Source organism: Vigna radiata, chromosome 8 (genome assembly GCF_000741045.1).
Source record: "Vigna radiata var. radiata cultivar VC1973A chromosome 8, Vradiata_ver6, whole genome shotgun sequence".
In the NCBI taxonomy this organism is placed as follows: Eukaryota; Viridiplantae; Streptophyta; class Magnoliopsida; order Fabales; family Fabaceae; genus Vigna; species Vigna radiata.
Window position 1 is genome coordinate 43,221,208 of NC_028358.1, and position 25,521 is coordinate 43,246,728.

Below are 25,521 nucleotides of genomic sequence, written 5' to 3' on the forward strand. Positions count from 1 at the left end.
ATTATAAATACAATAAACTAATAAAACAAAAAAATTAAAACAAACGTAACAAAATTAATTGAAAATAAAAAGTTAAAATATAATTACTTATAAAATAAACTAAAAAAATAAAAATAGGAAACGGATGTCGACATCCGTCGACGGATATCGACATCCGTTTCAGTGCCTGGACGTCTTCTTCTTCAATGCACACAGCACAGAGATGACACAGAACTCAACATAACTCAACAGCAGACCAATCTCAACCAGATATCAACAAACAAAGCTACTCAATCCTACACATTACATACGTTTAAAAAAAAAAGAAGGATTGGGAGAGTGAGAGCATTTCAAAAATGAAAGCTTTGGTGGGGGTGGGGGTGGGGGTGGGAATACGAAGGAGAGGAATCTCTGTATGTTTTTACTGAGACAGAGTGTAAAAGAAGTAGGGTAAGTTAACTTTAGTAAATAGGGGTAAAACGGTAAAAATAAAAAATACATAAAGGTTAATTTTGTATTTAAAAAAATATCCAAAAAAAATTGGGGGGTGGGGATTGGAATTGGGGAGGTACAGGGAGTAACCACCGATGGAATTTGATGGAAGATTTTTTGAACGTGGGTGTGTTTGGAGAATGTGTGGTGGTCCGAAAAGGACTCCAGTTTTATTTTTTGCACCGGTCATATTCATACAGGGACACAGCAAACCTTGACTCATTTGCACATTTAGGTAAATTTACAAGGAGATTTATATATTTATACCTAAAATTATTTATAATTGTAAGTCTTTAATTGAAAAAAAATATTATGATGTTCTATTTATGCATAACCTATTATTATGTATCTTCTCTTTTTTGCAAAACTGTTTTTCACTTATTATTAAGTAGTCTCAATTATTAAGTCATAATTTTTAATTTATAAACTATTCCTTTTTGTTTTTCGTGACAATTTGTTTATATATATATATATATATATATATATATATATATATATATATAATTTTGGGCCTCTAAATAAAAATAAAAGGAAAGAGATAAAAAAAAGAGTGAAAATGCTTTGTGTGTTCCGTCTTATCCATGCATCAAATTATCATATTCTATGGTAATATTAATTTAATAAAAGAGACTGCATTAATTCTCTTTAATAAACATGAGAATTACATTGAGATAAAAAAAAAAACAAGATATTAATCCATAATATTAACTATTAACTAATTAATGATAGTAAGAGTGAGTGGAGTTTGATTATTTTATTTTATTTTTAAAGAACAATTATCTTCATCCCTATTTTTAATGGTAGATTTTAGAAGAAATAAAAGAGTATCGTTTCTCTCAGTTTCTTTAAATATATAAAATAATATTTAATTTTAAATAATTTTAAAATATTTTAATATATTTTATATATTTCACATCACAAAAATAATTCATATATTTATATTTATACATATAGTTATCATTTTATTTAAACTTAATTGATTTTTAAAATTTACCCCTTTTGTATTTAAATTTAACTATTTTAAAATTAAATAAATAAAAACAATCTATTAAATAAATAAAAAACATCTAAAAAATATAAACTATTTATAACTAAATTGTGAAAAATATTAATATTTATTTTTATGATTCGAATTTCATTATTATTTTTAAGTGATTTGAAATTATTAAGTATATTGGAATAATTTGGTGCTCCAAACATGAAAGAAGTTTAATAACTTTCCTATCCAAAACATAGCTACACACCAAGAGGACGCAATATAAAAGAAAGGATAATTGCATTTTTTTATATCTGTTTAGTTGACTTTTCCTTTATTTGTCAATGTACCAACTTCACAAGTTCTTTTATCACATTTATGTGTCATCACTTTCCTCCCTGTGATAAATAAAAACAAAAATAACTCCCTCAGATTCATTGGTATGAACAAACTTACAATTATACAAACACGAAGTAATTTTTTGTAATAATAATATGTGAAAGCAAAAGCAATGAAAAAGAGGTCTAAAATTTAGTATGAATCTTAGTTACAAAGTCCACGCAATATGTGTGACACTCGGGCACTGACGAGGGCGGGGAGTGATCGCCGGTGCAAGAAGCATGATGCAGGGGGCACAGACAAGGAGCGGTTCCTGGCAGGTTTCGAGTGGAAGGGGCACATGGACGAATCGAACATACACCGGAATGAGAGGGATCTGGATACTGTATAGGTATGGAACTATACAGTTGAAGAATATCTTAAATGAATTGATTTGGCTACCCATATCACCAAAATGCATTTACTTTTCGGAAGCCTAACCCATAAGAACTCCATGGTTAAGCGTGCTTAGCCTGGAGAAATTCTGGGAACACACTGGAAAGTCTCGTGGTGATGTGTGGGGACAGTCAACAGTCCCTGTAAGTTCCCGGGTGTTACAATATGAACATTATATGTCACCTCCAATTTTGACTACCCAAAAACACTCTGCTGTCACAGAATAAATCTTTAATGAAAAGATAACGTAAGGAAAATTTTCACTTCTAAATTAAGAGGTACCGAATATTAAAAACAAAATTAACTGAAAACTTTTTAAACATACTATCACATTTCTATAAATAATAAAAAATCTGATGTGAGATAAACCTTTAGAAAAGAAGAAAAAACCAGTCTTCATAATTTAAAAATAAAAAAAAAGAAGGAAATGTGAGATACTCCTACTCCACTCAAAATTCATGATCCTATAAATATTCGTCAGCTCAAATTGTCCCTCGATATACATAAATTTGGAGGTGACATATAATATTGAGGTTCGTGTGGATGACATAATTTGGAGAAGATATAGCACAAAACCTACAATAGATCTTTTAAAAAATTATGAAGATAGTTCGAAGTCGGAAATTTCTCAAAGGAATGGAAGGGAGGGTTTTTCTATTATTTATTTATTTATTTAAGTTCTCCTCAGAATAAAAAAATAGAGGAGAAAACTAGATGTGTTCTAACAAAGAAATACAGAATTTGACAACAAGAAGAAATATACTATACTCTATTTTCTTTGCACCAGACAAATTTTTTAAGTTAACTTATTACATGGTACAAAAAATTTAGACGCAGGAGCTGATAAGTAATTGACAAAAAAAAATGTGAATTAACATAAATAGTTTTCTATTACAGTGTCTTCGACACAATTTTTTTACTGTTTTTATGTCTGAACAAATTTATTTATATTTATAGGAAATAAAAGTGAAGTTTTTTTTTAAGTTAAAGTTAATTTAAGCACAAGTTAAATTATAAAAATTATATAAGGAACCTATTATGAATAAATTTAAGATAATGTTACATGCAAATATAATTTATAGTTTCTGATTTTATTTTTGTATATCAAATAATTTCATATCACCTAAAAATCGAGATTCAGATTAATTTAAATATAACTTTTTTCTTTTAATTCTTTAAAGTACCTTTTAAAAATAAAATCAGGTGTAGAATTTTGTAGTCAAGATCAGTGAAGAAGTAGTAGGATCACAGATAACTTAATTTAAAACCCATTAATATTCGTATTTCATAATGTACAATTAAAGGAGACTTAGAAAGTAACGGGCTGGCAAAACATTTTTTTTTTTACTTGAAGTTGGTCAACTTGTTGAATAATTTGCCTATTTAGCTCTGGGTTATTTTTCATTGCATATATTTAGCTCTGGGTTATATTATTGAGAAATATGAAGATATTGATACAATATTTCAGGGTTGTATACTTTATCAAACATTTTTTTTAGAAACTTACCAAGACACAATGAAGTCTATTAAATTCTTATTTTGTATTTTTAAAAAGTTAAATTTTGTACTGACGAAAAAGAATAACCGTACGAATAAAAATAGTTGTACAAACACAACTTTTAAATTATTATTTTTATATAAAATTCAAATAAGAACTTTTTGCTGCGAAAAAACTAATTTGATCGATCATATAACTTTTTTATTTATACAAGATATTATTTATTTGTTCAAATAAGCCAATAAGCTTTAAATTTCTCTCTGTTCATAATTATTTATCGTATCCTTTGTCTGTGGAGATAATTAATTCAATTGAAAGTGAAGAGGGAGAGAATATACAACTCCTTTTTCTCCGTGTTCATAATTATGTTTTCCGTCTTCAATCATCTCCCCCATCAACAACTAGAGAGAAAACCTTCAAAGATGATAAACCAAAACACCCAATTTTTTATCCTCAAACCCCTCCTTTTTTCCATTACCAATTCCTACATCATCATCTTTTGCCTCCTTGCCCAAATCACTTCTTCTCAAAGATTGGGCCTGTCCAAGTGGTGCGGCCCAAAACGATCTTCAGACCAAAACCAATACGCGAAACTTAAGCTTTCGCTAGAAGCTTCATAGTGTCAGATATTTGCTGGACGACTTGACATCCTGTCGTGAGAGAAAGCAGAGAAAGCTCTCGGTGCTTCCATGGAGAAACTGGATCGGAGCAAGAGGAGGTGGACGCTGGATGAAAAGCGTCGAAGAAGACCGAAGAGAAGAAGAAAGAAAGAGAAGATCTGAGGTAAGAGTCGAAAGCTTAAAACTTATCTTTAGAGAATGAATATCGTTTCATTACTATGAAAATGTTCTGTGTTGTTACAAAATGAAAGAGTAAAGCTCTATATATAGAGTTTTGGTAAAGAAATATCCTAACAGAAAACGTATCTAAACTGTTCTAACTAAAAAAGCCAGGATCACTGTATTTAGACAGTAATCCCATGAAAACATAAACTCCCAATAAGTCGACCCTAAATTCGTTGCATGTGCACCCAAAACCTGCCCCAACAACAACCAATCTATTAGCTTTCCTTTTTACATCCAAGGAACGCAAGAACCTTATTGTGGGAGTCCTGGTTTTGAAATCTCCTGTTCTCTAGATGGCTTCCCTATCCTCAATCTCTCTCACACCCAATACCTCATTCATCAAATCTTCTACCAAAATCAGTCCCTGCGACTGTCCAATGCCGCGTTCTCAGCTTTGCAATCAAACACCACCAGGGGTTGTCTTGTGCCAACTCAGAATCTCACTCTTCCTCCTACTAAAGTATTCGGTGTTGCTCCGAATCAAACGGACATGGTGTTGTTCTACGGCTGTGACGCATCTACCCTTCACGATCAGAGAGTTGGGTGTTCTGTAGAAAACGAGACAAGTTCCGTTTTGGCATTGGATAAAAGGGATAAAAATATAAGCTTTATGGCGAAGAGTTGCAAGGGTGATGTGGTGAATACGGTGGTGGAAGATGGAACGGGAGGGGTTGATGAAGCGTTGAGAAAAGGGTTTTTGCTGTCATGGACTGCGAGTAATTGCACCCCATGCAACAGCACCGAGTGAGGTGCGGTTTTGATTCAGATATGTACGTTTTCAAGTGTTATTGCACTGACAGAGTTCATTCTGCCAAATGTGGAGCGGATGATCCAGGTCAGTCACTCTTCTTCTGCTTAACCTTTTGCACTTTTCCAATTTATTTTTATCGTGAAAATAGAAAATGGATTGCATTTATTTGATCGAAAGAGATCCAACTAAATAGGGACTACATGTTAGCTTTACCGAAACTTCATAATTGCAATGGCTGGATGAAAACAACTTCATAATTGATGATCCGGGTTAGTCACTCTTCTCTCTTTTGATGAACGTGCCTCCCAAAGATTGGCCATTGCATAAAGCGAATTAAATATGTTTGGGCGAATCCTTCACATAACAACTATAAGTTTTCCTAATTTGTATTTGACTGTCTAATAGTTCTGTTTCAAAGTTTTTCTTCTTAACAAGTCTAACAACGAAAAAAAAAGAAAACCTTGATGTAACCTCTCAAAAAGCGAAAAACCAATTACTTGGAATCTTACAGTTAGATTGGCTTACTCTAAATAAATAACTAAGTTACGTCTTTAAGAATTAAGTATTTATGACAATTATCATGGTCATGAGAGCACCATTTTGTTGAAGGAATATATAAATGTTTGTAATGACATGTTTGGAAACGAGGAGAAAAATAAATAAATAAATAAAAACTAAGTAGAAACTTAAATATGTTTGGAGAAAAGGAAAATAAAATTTATAAACTGATATAAAAGTAAGTGAAAAATAAAATAAAATAAAATAAAAAATACTTATTAGGTTCATTTACTCATCAACACTTTTTTTTTCCTTACCGATCAGACAACTAACCTGTTGTATTTAACACCAGGAGTTCCGAAAAGATGTTTATGTTTATAGCTCAATTGGTTATGCAAGTTTGTGATTATTAATAGTATGTTTACTTGAAGGTGGTCAACTTGTTGAAGTTGCCTATTGGAGGGTACCATTTCTAATAAAGAAATATCCTTTGTTTTTAAATAAAAAAGTTACTTCTGTATGTATCTATAAAATAGTTGAGTTATAAAATAATTTGAATATTCCAAACAGCTCTTTGGGTTTTATATTTCTTTTCAATTCCACCATTGATGCATCATCAATTATTTAGGATGGGTCTGCTATTGGCTATTTTTCATTGCATATTTTAGCTCTGGGTTATATTATTGAGAAATATGAAGATATTAATAGAATATTTCAAGATTATATACTTCATCAATTTTTATTTTATTTTTTTTATATTTTAGAAACTCACTAAAACAGAATTAAGACTATTAAACTCTTATTTTGTAGTTTAAAAAAGTTAAATTTTGTACTAACGAAGAAAATAACCGTACAAATAAAAATGCTTGTACAAACACAACTTTTAAACCAATTTTTTTTTACATAGATTCGAATAAAATTTGTTTTTTTTTTTTGCTGCGAAAAAACCAATTTGATCGATCATATAACTTTTTATTTATACAATATATTATTCATTTGTTCAAAGAAGCCAATAAGCTTTAAGTTTCTCTCTGTTCATAATTATTTATCCTATCCTCTGCCTGTGGAGATAATTAATTCAATTGAAAGTCAAGAGGGAGAGAACATACAACTCCTTTTTCTCTCTGTTCATAGTTATGTTTTCAGTCTTCAATCATCTCCATCCACAGCTACAGAGAAAACCTTCAAAGATGATAAACCCAAACACCCAGTTTTTTATCCTCAAACCCTTCTGTTTTCCCATCATCATCTTCTTCCTCCTTGCCCAAATCACTTCTTCTCAAGTCGACCCTAAATTCGTTGCATGTGCACCCAAAACCTGCCCCAACAACAACCAATCTATAAGCTTTCCTTTTTACATTCGAGGAACGCAAGAACCTTACTGTGGGAGCCCTGGTTTTGAAATCTCCTGTTCTCCAGATGGCTTCCCTATCCTCAATCTCTCTCACACTCAATACCTAGTTCATCATATCTTCTACCAAAGTCAGTCCCTTCGTGTGTCCAACGCCGCGTTCTCAACTTTGCAATCCAACACCACCAGAGGTTGTCTTGTTCCAACTCAGAATCTCACTCTTCCTCCTACTAACGTGTTCCGTGTTGGTCCGAATCAAAGGGACATGGTGTTGTTCTACGGCTGTGACGCACCTTCGCTTCACGAACACAGAGTTGGGTGTTCTGCAGAAAACGAGACGAGTTATGTTTTGGCATTGGATAAAAGAGATGAAAATATAAGCGTTGTGGGAGAGAACTGTAAGGGTGAGGTGGTGGATACGGTTGTGGAAGATGGAATAGGAGGGGTTGCTGAAGCGTTGAGCAAAGGGTTTTTGCTGTCGTGGACTGCAAGTAACTGCAGCGTCTGCAACAGCACCGGAGGGAGGTGCGGTTTCGATTCAGATATGTACGCTTTCAGGTGTTATTGCACTGACAGAGTTCATTCTGCCAAATGTGGAGCGGATGATCCAGGTCAGTCACTTTTCTCTCTTTTGATGAACATACCTCCCACAAAATGACCGTTGCATAAGCGAATTAAATATGTTTGGGCGAATCCTTCTCCATATCCTGTTTTGTGTTTCGGAGTTAAAGCTCCAGGGTAAAATTCACCTATTTGACTAAGCTATTGGGCCTCGATTATTTGGCCGAGGTTCCTTTTTGACTAAGTTATGAGTATATTGATGTTCGTTTTCTTCCTTCAATCTCGTTCGGTCAGATATCTTTGTTTGTCTTCTGCAGGGATAACCAATAAGAACAGCGCTACAATGGTGAAAATAGGTAGAACACTACAGACAAATTCAATTCAATTTCGTTATTTTATTACTACATTCTGAAAATTAATTATTTTATAAATTCTTTTTTCTCATGGTACAAGATATAACTTTCAAGTATTAAAGAGAATAGTCTTTAACATTTTACTTACGCTATACATTTTCCTTTGATATTATATAAATTGTCCAGCTTTGGCAGTGGGGGTTGTTGGAGTTGTAGTGGTGGTGGTCTTGGCTTGTTGGTTTAGGACAAAGATCTTTCCCTCGTCTCTTTTGTTTCGGAGGGATAACCCAACCCATCATGTTATTCAGAAGATTTTGAAGGAACACGGACCTCTTCCTATAACTAGGCACAATTATTCAGAGATTAAGAAAATGACCAACTCTTTTAAAAACAAGTTGGGGCAAGGAGGCTTCGGTACCGTATATAAAGGGAAGTTACATGATGGACGTGTTGTTGCAGTAAAGATTTTAGCTGAATCGAAAGGCAACGGAGAAGATTTTATCAATGAAGTCGCAAGTATTAGTACAACTTCACATGTTAACGTTGTCAGACTCCTAGGATTTTGTTTTGATGGTTCTAAACGTGCTCTGATATATGAGTTTATGACTAATGGATCTCTTGACAAGTTCATATATCAAGACAAAAATCCATTACAGGTTACTCATCAATTGGATTGCCAGATAATGTATAACATTGCAATTGGCATTGCTCGTGGATTGGAGTATTTACACAGAGGTTGCAACACTAGAATCTTGCATTTTGACATAAAACCTCACAACATATTACTGGATGAGAATTTTAGCCCCAAAATCTCAGATTTTGGACTTGCAAAAATATGTCCAACAAGAGAAAGTGCGGTATCAATTACTGGTGCAAGGGGAACTGCAGGTTATATTGCTCCAGAAGTTTTCTGCAGAAACTTTGGCGCCGTGTCACATAAATCGGATGTTTACAGTTATGGAATGATGATCTTGGAAATGGTTGGAGGAAGAAAGAATATAAAGGTTGAAGTCGATCGTTCAAGTGAATTGTATTTTCCTCATTGGATTTACGATCGTCTTGAATCAAATCAAGAGCTTGATCTACAAATTGTAAGGAATGAAGGTGATGACAAAATGATGAGGAAAATGGCAGTGGTAGGTTTGTGGTGCATACAAACCCACCCTTCAAGTCGACCAACAATAAGTAGCGTGGTAGAAATGTTAGAGAAAAAAGTTGAATTATTGGAACTTCCGCCTAAACCGTTTTTGTCTTCTCCTTCACCATCTCCGCTTCATTTGTCACAGGACACACTATAGCTTTGTCAGAAACAATTATTTTTTACTTTTAATTTGTTAGAACAAATATATTTATTTCTTATATGTCTTTTAATCATGTTAGTGTCTTATTTAGTCAGTGGAGATCTTTTTTATTAGAATACTCGTTGCTGCATTTTGTTTACTAATTTTATTTATGATCAACTAATTTTTTGAACTTTTAATTTTTATATTAAAATTAAGCTTTGTATATTTAGCTTGTTTATCTCATATTATCATTAATATTATTCAATAAATTTTTGTTCCAAAACTATTTATTTCAATTTAATTGTGATAAAATATTTTTATATTTATAAGCAACAGATATTTTCAATATATTTATTATAGTCGAATCATAATATACATAATTTCAATAACATGGAATATTGAAAATTATAATTTTTTTAACACTTTAGAAGATAAAAAAATAACTGACCATTTCAATCTCAATTCTTTTTTAAAATTCAGATTTTTGAAATTTTAAATATGTGGTAACCAAATTTAAATTTAAAATTGAAATTAAAAATCATTGTAAAATTGTAGTAATAAATTTTTATTTGAAATTCAAAATAGATAAATTGTGAAATGAAACCTTTTTTGTGAACTTTTTTAATGTGCCTGAACACCTTTCACATTATGATGATAAATTTTAAAATATTATATAAAATAACAAACAAAAACAAATTAAATATGGACATCATTACTAAACTCAAAATAAAGTAAATAATAGAATATCACAAATAATATTTCATGCAAAATTCAAAATTATTGTACGTCAAAATTAATATTTTTTTATCGAATATAAAATATTGTTCAGTTACGGTCTCTTCCTTAAATCATATGTTTCATCACTATTTAAATTCTTGATTTACTTTTAATTTTAATAAAAACAAAATTCAATAATCTTAAAACTAATCTTGTGCGTTACGCATATCAAAATACTAGTGTGCGTGTCTCTCTCTCTATATATATTATCTACGAAATTTAAAGTTAAATGAACTGACTATATTATTCAGTATTGATATGAAATAGTTGTTTTTTTTATTTTAATATTTATGCATATACTAAATAAAATTGTAAATATTATCAAGTGTTTTTTTAGTGGCTCACTTTGTATATAGTTTTAGACCACACTTAGTTTTAAGTTCGTAGGTAATTAATGTTTGTTTAAAAATATTAGACATAAAAGAAATAATAAATATTTTTAAATTTATAATTAAGTTTTGAACAAATCTATCTTATGAAACTAATATATTTATAAAAATAATTATAGACTTTTTATAAATATAAAAAATAAAATACGTAAAAGAATAAAGTAGATTGTCTAAAATTACGAAGAATCAGTATAAATATATAGAGTTGAATATAAATATAAATATAAATTAGTACATATGACAAACTTATGTGTTAAAAAAATTAGACTTTGAGTTTAATTTAACTTCACAGAACCGGCTTGTAACGTGATATTTACACCCACTTGTATATTATAAATTGATCTTATTTCTAGTCGATATAAGACTTTCAACATTATGTAATACATATTGCAAGACTTGCTTAATAATATAATAGATAAAGTCGTTTAATATGTATTAATAGATTCATCTAATATGCATATCAACATACTCTTCTAAGTGTAATTAATGCATTGACAAACTCGTTTAGTGTGTGTTACAAGACTCGTACAATCAATATATGAAATCGTATAATGTATATTCTTAAACTCATATAATCAATGTATAGAATAATTCGTATAATGTTTTTCGCTATACTTTATCTAATTAGTATATGAATAAACCCGTCTAAAATGTATGAACCAACTTAAGAATGAACGTTAGATATATTATTTTTATCTTTGGTCTGTTTCTTATTATTCCGTATTTGTATTTTGGGCTTAAGGTATATTTCTTATATTATAAATAGAATACTCTATTTGTATATTTAAGGAAGATTAATTCTATATATAATTTTTACTATATTAAAAAACTCATTACAAGATGTATATAACTTAACAAGAGAAGTATGTCAGAAATATCACGTTGAGTACAAATAAAAACAAATTTGTTATATATAAATGAATCAAACATCATTTTATAAATTAATTTTGTAAGATTGAGTTAAATTTAAAATTAATTTCTTAATAATAATAGCAATAATAAAAGAAAAAAAATGGTTGATGAGTTTATATATAGATTAAACAAATAACAATTACCTATATTTTCTATTATATATATATATATATATATATATATATATATGGAGTTTGTTAATTTAGTTTTTTTAGTGGATACATTTTAGCAGAGTGAATCAAATTTTAGGTTACAAAAAAGTCTCTGTTAAAAAAAAAGAACCAACTTTAAATTTAAGGATATTTTAATAATTTTAAAATTTAATTTAAAATAAATAATAAATAATAGTTATTTCTCATTCTGAATGAGTAGTTATTATCTTTTATTTTATTTTTTATTTTAAAAAATAAATACCTTTTATTTTAAAAAATAAATACCTTTTATTTTATTTTTATTTTAAAAAATAATTTCCTTTTAAAAAATATGTAATAAAACGTAATAACTTTTCACGTGGACCAATCAGAATGAGAAATAACCAATTTTTATTTTAAATTAAATTTTAAAATTATTAAAATACTCTTAGATTTAAAGTTGTTTTTTTTTTAATTGAAACTTTTTTGTAACCTAAAATTTGGTACACTTTTCTAAAATGTATCTACTAAAAAAACTCTTTACCTAAATTAGCAAACATATATATATATATATATATATATATATATATATATATATATATAAGAATGAAAATTATACATAATATATTTTTTAATATTTATCAGGATATTTTTTTCTTGTTATAAATCACTTTTGAACTTTATTAATGTGACTAGATAATTATTTTTTCTCCATTTTTTGTTCAAGTACAATTTCGTTTTCTATAAACTGAATTCTCATCCCGTTTTTTTCTAAGTTTGCAAGTGATCTGTTTTTGCAATTATATTTTTTAGTAACAATTTCTTAGCAACATTTTTGTGTGGCTTTATAACTATATTTTTTTATTTACTTATTTATTTATAATAAATTCCTTTATTAAAATTTTAAAATTTTTATCAACCGATGTAAGTATAAATTTAAAAAATATATTTAATTTAATATTTATAAATTAATCGAGAACACAAATTTTAAGAGTGATTATAATAAATAAGAATTTAATATAATTGTAATTATGATAATAGAAAAAAGTATCTGTAATTACGGTTATTTATTGTAAAATTAATTTTGAAAATATATATTTAACTGGTTAAAAAAATTATATAATAATTTTTGTGTGTGTAATAAGTTAGAAAAATAAAATTAAACAATAATATGGTTGTAGGTGGAAATATGTAATAAGAAACTTAATGTAAAGTTAAAAATTAGTAATACGAATATAAATTATTTAGGTTTATTTATAAACAAATTATTCAAAGAAAATTATTAGCAAATCAAATTATATTTTAAATTTATATTTTTTTTAAGATAAAACTTAAAAAAAAAAATCTATACTTTTTTAATATAATAAAATTTAAAATTAAATATGAACAGAAAAAAAAGTGAATCTGTTTACATAATACTATAGATATATAAATACATTATAGTTTTTTACTTTTATTTTACATATTAAACATTTTTTTTGTATCATTTGTTTTGAACAGTAGTCACGTTGGAAAGGTAAATTTGTTCCACAAAATTTGATTAGGTCATAGCTAACCAAACTATTGGGTCATTAATGATTGAGCCTTTAGCGCAAACCAATTGAATTCTAACTGTCACACATTTTTAATGACTTTGATTTCGTTGCGGTGAAAAATTACAATGTAAGATATATTTTCTGTGTGAAATAAATATTCCGTTTATCGGTCACCGACAACATGACTTAAGAATTGTTGTAGCTTCAAATTGAATTGCTAGGACAGTAATTTTGCAAGCAGAAAAGGAGAGTTTGATAGATGTTTTTGATAGATGTTTGTGAGTGTGGTCGTGTTGGGAGAAATTGTGGTGGAAAATGGAAATGAAATGCTAGTGGGAAGACCCACAAGATCCACCATGACCATGCCACTTTTATTCTTCGCATCAGTCATATTCATCAGTTTTCAACCATCTAATTTTCAGCAAATATACCCTCTCGGACTTCGCCTCCTTTTGACTCATTTTTAAATCATATGTAATTTCCTAATAATCTAAATTAAACTGTTATTTTTACCTCATTTGTCAACAGAAAAACAGCATATATAGTGTGAAGTCAAATAACGAAAATTCATACTTAGAAAATTAACAACTTCAACACACAAAATAGTGTACAAAGCCCAACCCATAATCACTGTGAAATCAGAGATTGCTTTGAATGTGGAGACTCAATAACCTTTTTCTTTAATTTATGGTCCAAGCAATTGTAACGTCCAATTTCGTGATTAGCCGAAAACACTAAGACGTGTTTGAAAATGAATGATTTCAAGAAAAGGAGATGGAAAGACAACTTTTTTTTTTTCTTTTTAATTGAGAGTTACGGAATATCATAAAAATAAATAAAAGATCATAACATACTAAATTTATTGTTTTTTATAATTATCATTTTGGTTTTTTATATTAGTTTAGGATATAAGATTTCGAAGACGAGGAATATTATGGTATCAAAGGACCCCTTTGATGGGATCAAATATTGGAGGAGGAGTTTTGTCTTCTTACGCATCTGTATCATTTGATTTTCCATTGTTTTGGGTCAAATGTGTGTCATTGATTGTCCTCAATTTATACACTAGTCAGAGGCCCGGTTCAATTGTTAGTTACTTTCTCAGGCCGAGAGGCTAAGGCATATTTAAAGTGCCACACCACTTCAGATTTGGCCCACAAATCCAATAAAAATATCCTTAATCTCACCATCAACTAAAATTGCTGAACCCAATATGATTTCTTATAAAGGAGTTTAATTATTGTGGTAAAGGATGAACCAATTAATTCTATAAAGGAAGAGATGATCTGCACAAAGATCTTTTGGGTTTTTCGATAATATAGTAGTTTTCTGTCTTTTCTGTATGGACAATGATATTTTAATAACTATTTTTTGACAACAAAATATGTGTCATTATTTCATTGGTGTATGTTTGAATTTATTTTGAGAAAATATTTAAAACGAACCAATCATAAACTCTCACACATGTGTTGTCAAAAAAAAGTTGTTAAATAAACTTTTTCCTTTCTGCATTGCAATTTCTACTCGAGTTAATGCGATACTGATCATATATTACCCACAAATTAACAAATCAGGTCAAATTAATTATCACCGTTTTAATTAATTTAAGAAATTAGATCAAAAGGAGATAATTCATAAAAAAAATCTTTAACGTAACATTATTTTATAATACTTTTTGTAACACCGTTTTCCTTTACCATCTCAACCACCATTTCTATTTCTCACGTGTTTTTTTTTTTATAAAACTTATATGTATACAAATACAATATTTTATTGGATAAATGATTATTTAATCAAAATGAAAATTTCACATCAAGTAAAAATTATCTACAAACTGGAAGTCAATTATTAAAACCAAAACACAAAATTTGAATATAAAACATTAGTGTCAAACCATAAACCATCCATGTTTATCTCTATTTTATATGATTTATTATACATAAACTTACTTGACCAAGGATTTTTGTTTTCAAGATTAGCAGAACAATTAAATGTCATTTATCTTTCTCTCTCGCTGTCTCTAACGTTTGCAATGGAGCCATGTAGCGAAATGCAAGTGGAAATGAATTAAAATGGTGAGAGAGAGGGGAATGGGGTCAACATTTTCAACTTGTTCCCTTCTTTTTTAAAATTGGTCATTGTATTGTATGTGGAGATGATGAATTCAGAGATAAGAGGCAGAGACAACTGGACAATTCTTTTTCACTCAAAGATTTGTCAGAACCATCCACTCCCAATTCCAACTTTCAAAGTCAAATCCCTTCGCCTTAGGCGGCCGTAATCCAACTGTTCATAATTTTTCGTATAACCAATTCTCTTCAATCATCTTCATCCACAGCAACAAACAAAACCTTCAAAGATGATAAACCAAAACGCCCAATTTTTTATCACCAATTCCTACATCATAATCTTCTACCTCCTCGCCCAAATCACTTCTTCTCAAGTCGACCCTAAATTCCTTGCATGTGCACCCAAAACCTGCCCCAACAGCAACCAATCGATAAGCTTTCCTTTTTACATCAAAGGAACGCAAGAACCTTACTGTGGGAGCCCTGGTTTTGAAATCTCTTGTTCTCTACATGGCTTCCCTATCCTCAATCTCTCTCAAACCCAATACCTCATTCATCAAATCTTCTACCAAAACCAGTCCCTGCGACTCTCCAATGCCGCGTTCTCAACTTTCCAATCAAACACCACCACAGGTTGTCTTCTTCCAACTCAGAATCTCACTCTTCCTCCTACTAACGTGTTCCGTGTTGCTCCGAATCAAACAGACATGGTGTTGTTCTACGGCTGTGACGCACCTTCGCTTCACGAACACAGAGTTGGCTGTTCTGCAGAAAACGAGACGAGTTCCGTTTTGGCATTGGATAAAAGAGATGAAAATATAAGCGTTGTGGGAGAGAATTGCAAGGGTGAGGTGGTGGATACGGTTGTGGAAGATGGAATAGGAGGCGTTGCTGAAGCGTTGAGCAAAGGATTTTTGCTGTCGTGGACTGCGAGTAACTGCAGCGTCTGCAACAGCACCGGAGGGAGGTGCGGTTTNGATTCAGATATGTACGNTTTCANGTGTTATTGCACTGACAGAGTTCATTCTGCCAAATGTGGAGCGGATGATCCAGGTCAGTCACTCTTCTTCTGCTTAACCTTTTGCACTTTTCCAATTTATTTTTATCATGAAAATAGAAAATGGATTGCATTATTTGATCGAAAGAGATCCCAACTAAATAGGGACTACATGTTAGCTGTATTGAAACTGCATAATTGCAATGGCTGGATGAACAGGAGTGTTAATAGGAAATTATCTATACAGACTACTAGAATATATAATTTTGGAATTAAATTTAAAGATTTAACAAAGTTGCAAATAGTTTACATTTACAAAACCTAGTTTTTAAACTAAGATTCAATACACAAACATGCTTTTAAGGATAATTAAGCATGTTCCAAAAGTGAATTTCCTCTCTAAAACGACAGTGGAACACTCCAAAAGAATAGAAAAGTGATGTATGTTTGCAGTGTGTTGTCTGTGTCATACAAAAATGCAGAATTGGGAGTATGGAGAGCTCCCCTCTTTCATTTTTTCTTATTTTGACGTCCAAAAAACTTACACAAATTTGACATTATTTTTTATTTTCTTTTACAAATGCAGTACTTTACATTTTACATAACTGTTTTCCTTCTAAAATAGACTGTCAAATGGCTTACCTAATGTCAAAAAAATCAATTTTCTTTCTTCTGTATTGAAGGTTTAAAATACTACTTCAGTTTGGTTGGTAAAAGGAAAGGACCTAATCAATCTTCAAAATGATGGCTACGTCTCTAAAAAAACTAAGTGAAAATAAATACACAAAGTACTTAGTCAAGCCATAATGACGTGTTAATTAGTATAATAATATTGTTAATGAAAAACACTATTTGTCTTTGTTATAACTTAAATTAATCTGTCAGCACATGTACCAAAAGCAATAATTAATAATGTCGGTACAGTTTTGAAATAAAAAAATGTTACTTCTGTATCTATAAAATAGTTGACTTATAAAATAATTTGAATATTCCAATGCTTGGGCTTTAAATTTCTTTCATTGATGCATTGTCAATTATTTAGGATGGGGCTGCTATTGGCTATTTTTCATTGCATATATTAGCTCTGGGTTATATTATTGCGAAATATGATGATATTAATAGAATATTTCAAGGTTATATACTTCATCAAACATTTTATTTATTTATTTTTATTTTAGAAACTTACTAAAACACAATTACGGCTATTAAAATCTTACTTTGTATTTTGAAAAAGTTAGATTTTGTACTAACGAAAAAGAATAACCGTACAAATAAAATTACAACTTTTAAACTATTTTTTTTTTATATAAATTCAAATAAAAACTATTTTTTTGCTGCGAAAAAACCAATTTGATGGATCATATGACTTTTTATATATACAATATATTATTTATTTGTTCGAATAAGCCAATAAGCTTTAAATTTCATTAATTGTACCAATTTGTTATTTCTATTCATTATTTTTGACAATAAGCTTTTAAAACCTAACAAGATGCCGAAAATTTGACTTAATGTCAAAAATATAATTAAAAATATTTATTTTCTACATATTATTTTTAGAGGTCATAAAAATTTTTGGTTGTGCATTGGACTTTATATTTGTATTGTAATTCGTGTTTCATTTCTCAGAGAAGTATAGTATGTTAAAGAATTAAGGGTTTGGATTGGGCTGGATGTTTTTAAACTTTATCGAATGTTGAACTGTCATTTTCGCAATAATGGGCTGAAGTTACTACAATGGGCCACTATTAAGCAGGGATTCGAACTATTAATTTTATAAAAATTCAAATACAAAATTCATTGTCAAGAATGGGATTCGAACCCATGCCCTTTCGGACCAGTACCTGAAACTGGCGCCTTAGACCAACTCGGCCATCTTGACCCATTTGCTAGTACTTGATCGATAATATTTCAAACACTAAATATGAGTAAACAGTAGAAAAAAGTAAGAAAAACAAAAACGAAGAAGAAATCAGTTTAATTTAAAGTTATTAAGTTGAGAGATTGAGTTAGACTTATTTTAAATATTAAAAATTTAAAAGATTAAAATAAGATTGTTTTTCAATTTATACTAAAAAACCAAGTAAACAAATAATAACAAATTGCTAAAATTCAATTGTATTTTAAAGATTCAATTCTGCATAATCTACATAGTTTGTAATACATTTTTCAATTGCTTTTATATACACGATTTTTTACTACATCAATACAACTAAAATTAACTATTTTAACCAAATATCATATTCAAAACTAATGAAAAACACAATATCATTCAATTTAAACCACACATCGTACGACATAAACTTAATAATTTCAATACCTATAACAGTCAGTAGCTTTCTATGCCCATCATCATCAACTTCATTTTAAATTCAAAGAAATTTTCTCTTACCTCACAATTTGTTTGTTTGCAAGCTATTGCAATAAGGAATTGAAATACACCAATACTTAGGGGATTGAATAGCAACCAAAAACACTTATCAAATTTGAGTGATAACATATTAATTAACAAAACTGATAAAATTTCAAAATATTCATAGATACAAATTAAAGAATTAAAAATATATAAATTTTGGAGAAAAACCAAAATTAGGATATATATAGATGATTGTACAGTCTTTAAGGGAAGTAATTTTGTTTTTTTTATTATTAAAATACACCAACCCATATTACTCCATCTTAATGGGATAGTGGCTGAACTTATCTAACACCTTTTTGTGAAGACTACTTTGTTCACGTAATTATTCTGTGATGACTATGAGATATCGTAGTCACAGTTCACAACAAGTAGGTGATAATTTCACTTTAATTTTTAGAAAGGAACCCTGCTTATAAGTTAGATATATTAGGTCTAAAGTTTATGCATTTAATGTGTTTGGAGGTTGGGTATAAAATCTTCAAAGCAACGTGTTTCTTAGGGTAGTTTATATAGTATCCTGCTACTGCTACTACCAATAAGAATGGCTGATCCCTACTCAAAGGTTGCTAATCCAATTTTATTGCGAGTCCCATGTCAAAGTCTTTTGCCTCTCCTTTCGGGAGAGACATGTCAAAACTGTGGAGTATGAGGACATAGCATACAAATTTGAACATTAAAAAAATGGAGTTTACATTATAAGCAAATAAATAATTTCAAGTCTTGGAAAAACTAAAACAATTTGTTTCACATCCCTGTGGTGTGTGAAATGAAGAGAGATCCAAAGGAAGAATAGAGAAGTTTTGTGACAAAAGAAAGATGGCAACAAATATTTGAAAAATGGAAAAAAAGTCACCCTAAGGGAATAAAGTCACCCTAAGGGAATTGACGTTTTAAATTGAAATTGGTATTGTAAGGTATAAATTTTTTTCGGTTAGATAAGATGTGACCTTGTAAAATAAACATGAAATTGGGAAGCAAATAAATAATACATGATAAGTGGAAAATGTTTGTCTCACACTATGGTAAAAGATGCCAAGTCACTTGAAAAGGATAAATAAAGAGACTTTTCTTTCCATTTATGTCTGTGGACACAAAAAGCAGATTACCAGAGAAAGTAACATGATAACTGATACAAGGCTTAATTAGATCTGTAGTTATCTCATTATTATAAAGTGGCCAGAGAACCAAAATTAATCAGACTCATGTGATAACAACTCGGTTGATTCATGTAATGAAAATCTGATTTTGATTTTTAGTAGTGAGTATTACATTATCGTAAACGGTAGTTTGCAAGCCAAAAACTTTCATTAGTTCACACAGAGAGTGTTTGAAACTGGAAACAGCAGAAAGAAGGAGGGTAGGTGGCAAGAAATTTGAATTGAGTGATTATGACAGCGAACGCGTTTTCTCTCTGGCCTCGTTGACTGGTCACGTTGAAGTAAAGTGTGAACCTAACCGCTTAAAAGGACTTAACATTTCCTTAACCTTCTCTTATTATTTCTTACACTCTTTCAACGTCATTTAGTACTCTTTTTTCCTACCTCTTTTAAGTGTTTCAACCTCGTTGGTCCCACTGCATTTCCCAACTCCTCTGGACTACTTGTGATATTTTTTTAATCTTCATTATGATGCACACAAGTGTTTTTCATTATGCTTTGCGTCTCATACACGGTTTAGAGCCTCCAGGACCAAAGACAAGTTTCGCTTTTGAAGCAGAGTACGTTAAGAGATTATAAGGAATAAGCAGACAAGTCAAGTCTTTGTGCTTGTGTCCAAAGTCGCAAGAATTGGTCTCCCTCTCCAGATATGTATGTATGTGTAATTGTCTTGGTTTCACACTCCCTCTTCCCTGGAAACTTTTTCGAGGAGTATTCCCCGAATTCCTAGTCATTTTCTAATTCAACTGACGTATCAGGCGCTTCCACTGGTGTTATATTGGAAAGAGTATAAAAGCAAGTGAGACAAACTTCTGCTCAGTTTGGATAATCAAATCGGATATGAATTCTGTACTATTTTTCTCACAGACGTAGTGTGCGATTGAAGAAGCATGAGTCCGGTTCATGGATTCCTATTACTGCTTTTGTTTTCTAAGTTTATGCCACTTCTCTTGGCGGCCGGGGACCATGGAAGGTGTCCACCTTCCTTTCCTTGTGGATATCTTGGCAATCTCACTTTCCCTTTTACTATAACTGGACGCCGCGACTGTGGCTTCTTGTCCATACGAAATTGTGATGATTATAATCCGCATGAGCCCAAATCTGTCCAAGTACAAGCAAATGGAAGTTGGGTTCAGGTTGTAAACATACATGAGCTTCTTAGTAGCCCTACTACCCGTCTCACAACTTTTCAATTTAGAGACGAACATTTTTATGACCTTCTGCAGAACCGAAGTTGTGAAGCTTTCACAAACAGTTATACTCTTCCTCTTAAATCTCGCTTTGCTGCTTTTAGATTGGCATACAGCGCAAGTCTGTTCTTGTGCAACAACACCCTCAATGTCACAAATATAAATATGAGCAAGTATAATGGGTGCCTTGGCTACGGTATCTACTACAACCACTTCAATACAGACGAGGATGCGTCTCAGAGTTCTTTGAAAGCGTGTAAAAGGGTCCTGCTTCCAATTAAAGACGTGCCTGACGCCAATGACCCATTTACTTTCTTAACTGGCGATGTCACTGTTACAGTAACATTAACAGATCAATGTTCAGATTGCCACTATCGCAAAGGAGGGCAGTGTCAACTAGACAGCAGAGAGCAATTTTGTTGTGCCAATGGTATACTACAACAAAAACCCTGGAAACACAAGCATCCCCGAATGCAATGCACTAATACTTGTTGCTTTTATCCGCTTTCCGCATTGTAGGTTCTTAGATGTTCTTTCACAGTTTACTTTTCTGTAAATTTCCCCTGGCCCACTTCCTTCTCCTATATCATAAACAGAATCAAACAGCTCAAGAGAAGTGACCTTGATGATGTTCCTAATCCATGTTCTCTCGTTTTAAAATTTCAAATCTAGAATTTAGTACACTTAGATTGAAAGAGCTTAGTTGCTTTTATTGCTTGTCTAATGTCTAATGTTTTTGGTGCAACACCCACAATTAACGTGCTATATTTATCTCTGCATAAATGTATCTCCGCACTTCAAATCTGTGTTGTTTGCTAAAATGTTTGTTGGAATAGCTGCAGCTTCGGAAAAAAGGTCGCGTTGGAAGGTCAAACTGGCTTTAGGTAAAGAACTGTTTACATAACTTGATATTCCTTTTCAAAATGTGATTTCAAAATCGTTGGTCCTGAGTGTCAAAGTTCATCAGTGTGTGAATAAAGAGGATCTACAGATTTCTTTTTTCTACCCAGAATGATGAAAACTTCTTTAAAATTTTGTATAGCTCTATGAGTGCTAATTTCAATGTCTCAGGAAAGTAGCAGCAGTCATGCACTTTGTTGCGTCTCCCAGTATCTTCAATTGATATTTTCCCTTGGGCTCTTTTCACAGGTTTAGGCATTGGAGTCCCATGCATGATGTTAATTGGGTTGTTGTTTTTCCTTCTACTCCGCAAACGAAAACATGCTACCTCAGGCGGACAACTGAAGTCAAGAGATTCTTATTCTGATTCCTCCTCGATTTCTTTTCGAGCAAATAGTGCCGAATACTTTGGAGTTCCACTCTTCTCTTACGCGCAGCTTAAAGAAGTGACAAACAATTTCGACCATGCTCAGGAACTTGGAGATGGAGGCTTCGGTACTGTCTACTATGGTAAGCTACTTTATCGAACACCACACAATTCATTGATAGTTTGGCACACAGCATGCTATTGTATAGTTGAGAACTTGTACTACGCGTTCATTGGTCTTGGTCAATTTCAACATGTCCATGGTCCAGAACTTTGATCTCTGAAAAATTGATCACATTACATGTAAAGTGAAAATTGGATAGGATAGGACTTTGAAAGTGTGAAGAAGAATTAAACAGTTAATACATAACAGTGTGTGCTTGGACAGACTTATTCATAAACATCTGTAAGAGAAAAATTAAAAAGAAAAAAATAAAGCTAGCTTTTTCTTAAGCTAAAATTAGTAGAACTAATCAATATTTCTCATGTAATTCATATTGCAACACTTAGACCCTGAAATGAAAATGCAGGGAAACTCCCGGATGGAAGGGAAGTTGCGGTGAAGCGGTTATACGAGCACAATTGGAGGCGAGTAGAACAGTTCATGAACGAAGTTAAAATCCTCACAAGGTTGCGTCACAAAAATCTAGTGTCACTCTACGGGTGCACTTCACGGCACAGCCGTGAACTCCTACTTGTGTACGAATACATTTCAAACGGCACCGTAGCATGTCATCTCCACGGTGGATTATCCAAGCCTGGCTTGCTACCATGGCCTACACGTATGAAAATTGCCATAGAAACTGCCACTGCATTGGCTTATCTACACGCCTCAGACATCATCCACCGCGACGTGAAAACAAACAACATTCTCCTGGACAACAACTTCTGTGTTAAGGTAGCAGATTTTGGTCTTTCAAGAGACTTCCCAAACGATGTAACGCATGTCTCCACAGCTCCGCAAGGGTCCCCGGGTTACCTTGACCCTGAATATTATAGCTGCTACCAGCTGACTATTAAGAGTGATGTGTATAGTTTTGGGGTTGTGCTTATTGAGCTGATCTCATCCAAGCCTGCTGTTGATATGAACAGGAGTAGGGATGAGGTTAACTTGTCAAATCTAGCAGTTAGGAAGATTCAAGAAAGTGCAATTAGTGAGCTTGTAGATCCTTGCCTTGGTTTTGATTCGGACAGTAGGGTTAAGGGGATGATAGTTTCAATGGCAGGGTTGGCTTTACAGTGTTTGCAGAGGGAAAAGGAGTTGAGGCCTTCGATGGATGAGGTGTTGCATGAACTGCAGAGAATTGAGAGTGGGAAGGATGAGATAGATGTTGATAACGGAGGAGTTGCAGAAAGTCGTGTACATTCACCACCACCGGCTTCACCGGAGTGGGATGAAGCTGTACTGTTGAAGAACAGGAATCCTACTTCCCCTGACACTGTCACTGATAAATGGGAAAGTAAATGTACTACACCTAATATAAGTGGTTAATCACTTGCTCTGTCATTGTTTCTTGATAATCTCATTTTACCATACTCATTATTAGTTCAGTCACACTTGTTTAATTGTGAAGAGAGAGAATGATTACTTATAGAGCACATTGTTGTCCGGCAAGAGAGTTAAGATGAGGATGCATCAGTACATATAAATATTAGAAAATTCTGTACAAAGATACCACAAAAAAATAAGTTAGTGGCACCAAGTTTGGACTGTTTACAATGTTCACTGGATTTTAGAAACAGGCATTGTTTATGGAAAATTTAGCAATGTAATTTTTTGAAAAAAAATTATGAGAGAATAGAGAAATTGTTTGGAATTGTGTTTTTAAGTCTATCACATTGGATTAAAATGAAAAACTAAAATATCATATAAAAAAATCCATAAACTCAATAATTTATTAGAACAAATATAAAATTAAACAAATTGTTTTTTATCACAAATTATACTCTTATTAGAACAAATGATATATTAAAACAAATATAAAGTTAAACAAATTGTTTTTATTTCAAGATTAGAGTCCAATTTATCATTTCAAAAAGAAACACATACAAGAGTTTTCTTTTTTGGTAAAAACCCAAACTTATTTTTTTCTTATTTTAAGCCGAGCTTTTATAGTCTAAGTTTTTATTTTTCACAAATTATTTTTCTTGACTAATTAGAGCCATAGTGTTTTTAATAGACCCTACACATTAATAGATTGTAAATAACGACTTAATAGTAGATAACATGGTAAACTTAACCAAGAAAAAATTTTGATATTAAATTTAATTCAATTTTATAAAATAAAAATAATATTTACACCAATTTATATATTATAATCTCTTCTTATTTTTAATTAATGTAAAATTTTTAACATTTTGTAGTTGGATCTATAGAGAATATGAAAAATATAAATTAAAATTTACTTTTTTATAGTAAGTTATAAACAATAGAAATAAAGAAACATTATTTTAAAAACTATGTAAAATGAATAATATAATAATTAAAATGAATATTATTGCATTAAAAATATTTTCAATGCAAACAAATAATATAATAGTAATTTACTTAGACATTTATTTATTTTATTTAAAAAGGAAAAATGTTTTTAAATTTTGGTTGAACATAATTTTCATAAAAAAGACTAATTGTTGTTAAAATTAAGATTTTGGTAATGTAGTTGAGAAGACTAAATTTTATTTCATACTCTCTTAGACATGTAAGTTTTCATAAAAAATGAAAAAAAAAAAAAAGCTTCGACGATATATTATTTTTTAATGCACCAATATATATAAAATAATATATTATTACTTAAAATCTAGGAGATGTATGGGTAAATTTATTCATCCACATTCTAAACAAAAAGTTTTTAAAAGTTAAAATATAATTTGTAAAATTTCTTTAAATTTTGATTTTTAAGTTGATAAAAAATTAGGTTTAACTTGTGAAAGAATTTGATTATTTTTATTTTTTGTTTTTCTAAAAGTGATTGTCCAACAAGGGTATCTCTGTGTAATTTTTTTTGTTAACATCCACTTCTCCATTAATGGTATTTTCATGAATAAAAGAAATTAATACATATTGTACAAGTTTATTACAAAATATTATATAAAACAAGAAATAAATAAATAAACTAGCTTTCATAAAGCTTATATATTTCGGTTTAATATTTTATGCACTTTTATTTGTCAATTGATATATTGTAAACCCAGTTAAATTCAGATGAGCATACAGAAAGATCTTTGTAGCTATGGTCTGAAATTCTCTATTTCTTTCCTTTCTGAGATATCCTGAAATGTTGAAATCTACTGGAGACTTTCTCAAGACGCGTTTACTA

General features: G+C 30.8%; 3 protein-coding genes and 1 non-coding gene across 5 annotated transcripts; 3 read left to right on the forward strand and 1 right to left on the reverse strand.

Annotated features, from left to right (window-relative positions):
* Positions 1-3,997: 3,997 nt before the first annotated feature.
* On the forward strand, positions 3,998-5,312 carry LOC111242403 (LEAF RUST 10 DISEASE-RESISTANCE LOCUS RECEPTOR-LIKE PROTEIN KINASE-like 1.2). The gene is made up of 2 exons (XM_022785744.1): positions 3,998-4,249; positions 4,722-5,312. Exons 1-2 carry the CDS (start codon positions 4,085-4,087, stop codon positions 5,310-5,312), a joined length of 756 nt encoding a protein of 251 aa, XP_022641465.1. The 5' UTR covers positions 3,998-4,084.
* Positions 5,266-9,473, forward strand: LOC106771858 (LEAF RUST 10 DISEASE-RESISTANCE LOCUS RECEPTOR-LIKE PROTEIN KINASE-like 2.1). 2 transcript variants are annotated; one of them, XM_014657857.2, is made up of 4 exons: positions 5,266-5,399; positions 5,509-7,775; positions 8,043-8,081; positions 8,265-9,473. In XM_014657857.2, exons 2-4 carry the CDS (start codon positions 6,950-6,952, stop codon positions 9,374-9,376), a joined length of 1,977 nt encoding a protein of 658 aa, XP_014513343.1. In that variant the 5' UTR covers positions 5,266-5,399; positions 5,509-6,949; the 3' UTR covers positions 9,377-9,473. The 2 variants fall into 2 exon arrangements, with proteins under 2 accessions (XP_014513343.1, XP_022641458.1); XM_022785737.1 differs by lacking the exon at positions 8,043-8,081.
* Positions 9,474-15,124: 5,651 nt separating this feature from the next.
* On the forward strand, positions 15,125-23,711 carry LOC106771857 (LEAF RUST 10 DISEASE-RESISTANCE LOCUS RECEPTOR-LIKE PROTEIN KINASE-like 1.2). Its single transcript, XM_022785746.1, is given in 8 exon segments — positions 15,125-16,231; positions 17,806-17,813; positions 19,877-20,078; positions 20,080-20,114; positions 20,783-21,367; positions 21,774-21,821; positions 22,087-22,347; positions 22,735-23,711. Coding segments are annotated over 8 exon segments (2,868 nt in total). The 5' UTR covers positions 15,125-15,464; the 3' UTR covers positions 23,697-23,711.
* Positions 17,973-18,053, reverse strand: TRNAL-CAG. The gene has a single exon. It is a non-coding gene; the product is annotated as a tRNA-Leu (tRNA).
* Positions 23,712-25,521: the final 1,810 nt, after the last annotated feature.

Bases quoted from the DNA above. Each gene is read 5' to 3' on its own strand.
- LOC106771858 (XM_014657857.2), top strand. From the start codon at position 6,950: ATGTTTTCAGTCTTCAATCATCTCCATCCACAGCTACAGAGAAAACCT. The intron at 7,776-8,042 runs GTCAGTCACTTT...TGTCTTCTGCAG, and splicing joins ATGTGGAGCGGATGATCCAG to GGATAACCAATAAGAACAGC. The intron at 8,082-8,264 runs GTAGAACACTAC...TAAATTGTCCAG, and splicing joins CGCTACAATGGTGAAAATAG to CTTTGGCAGTGGGGGTTGTT.
- LOC111242403 (XM_022785744.1), top strand. From the start codon at position 4,085: ATGTTTTCCGTCTTCAATCATCTCCCCCATCAACAACTAGAGAGAAAA. The intron at 4,250-4,721 runs AGATTGGGCCTG...AACTCCCAATAA, and splicing joins CCCAAATCACTTCTTCTCAA to GTCGACCCTAAATTCGTTGC.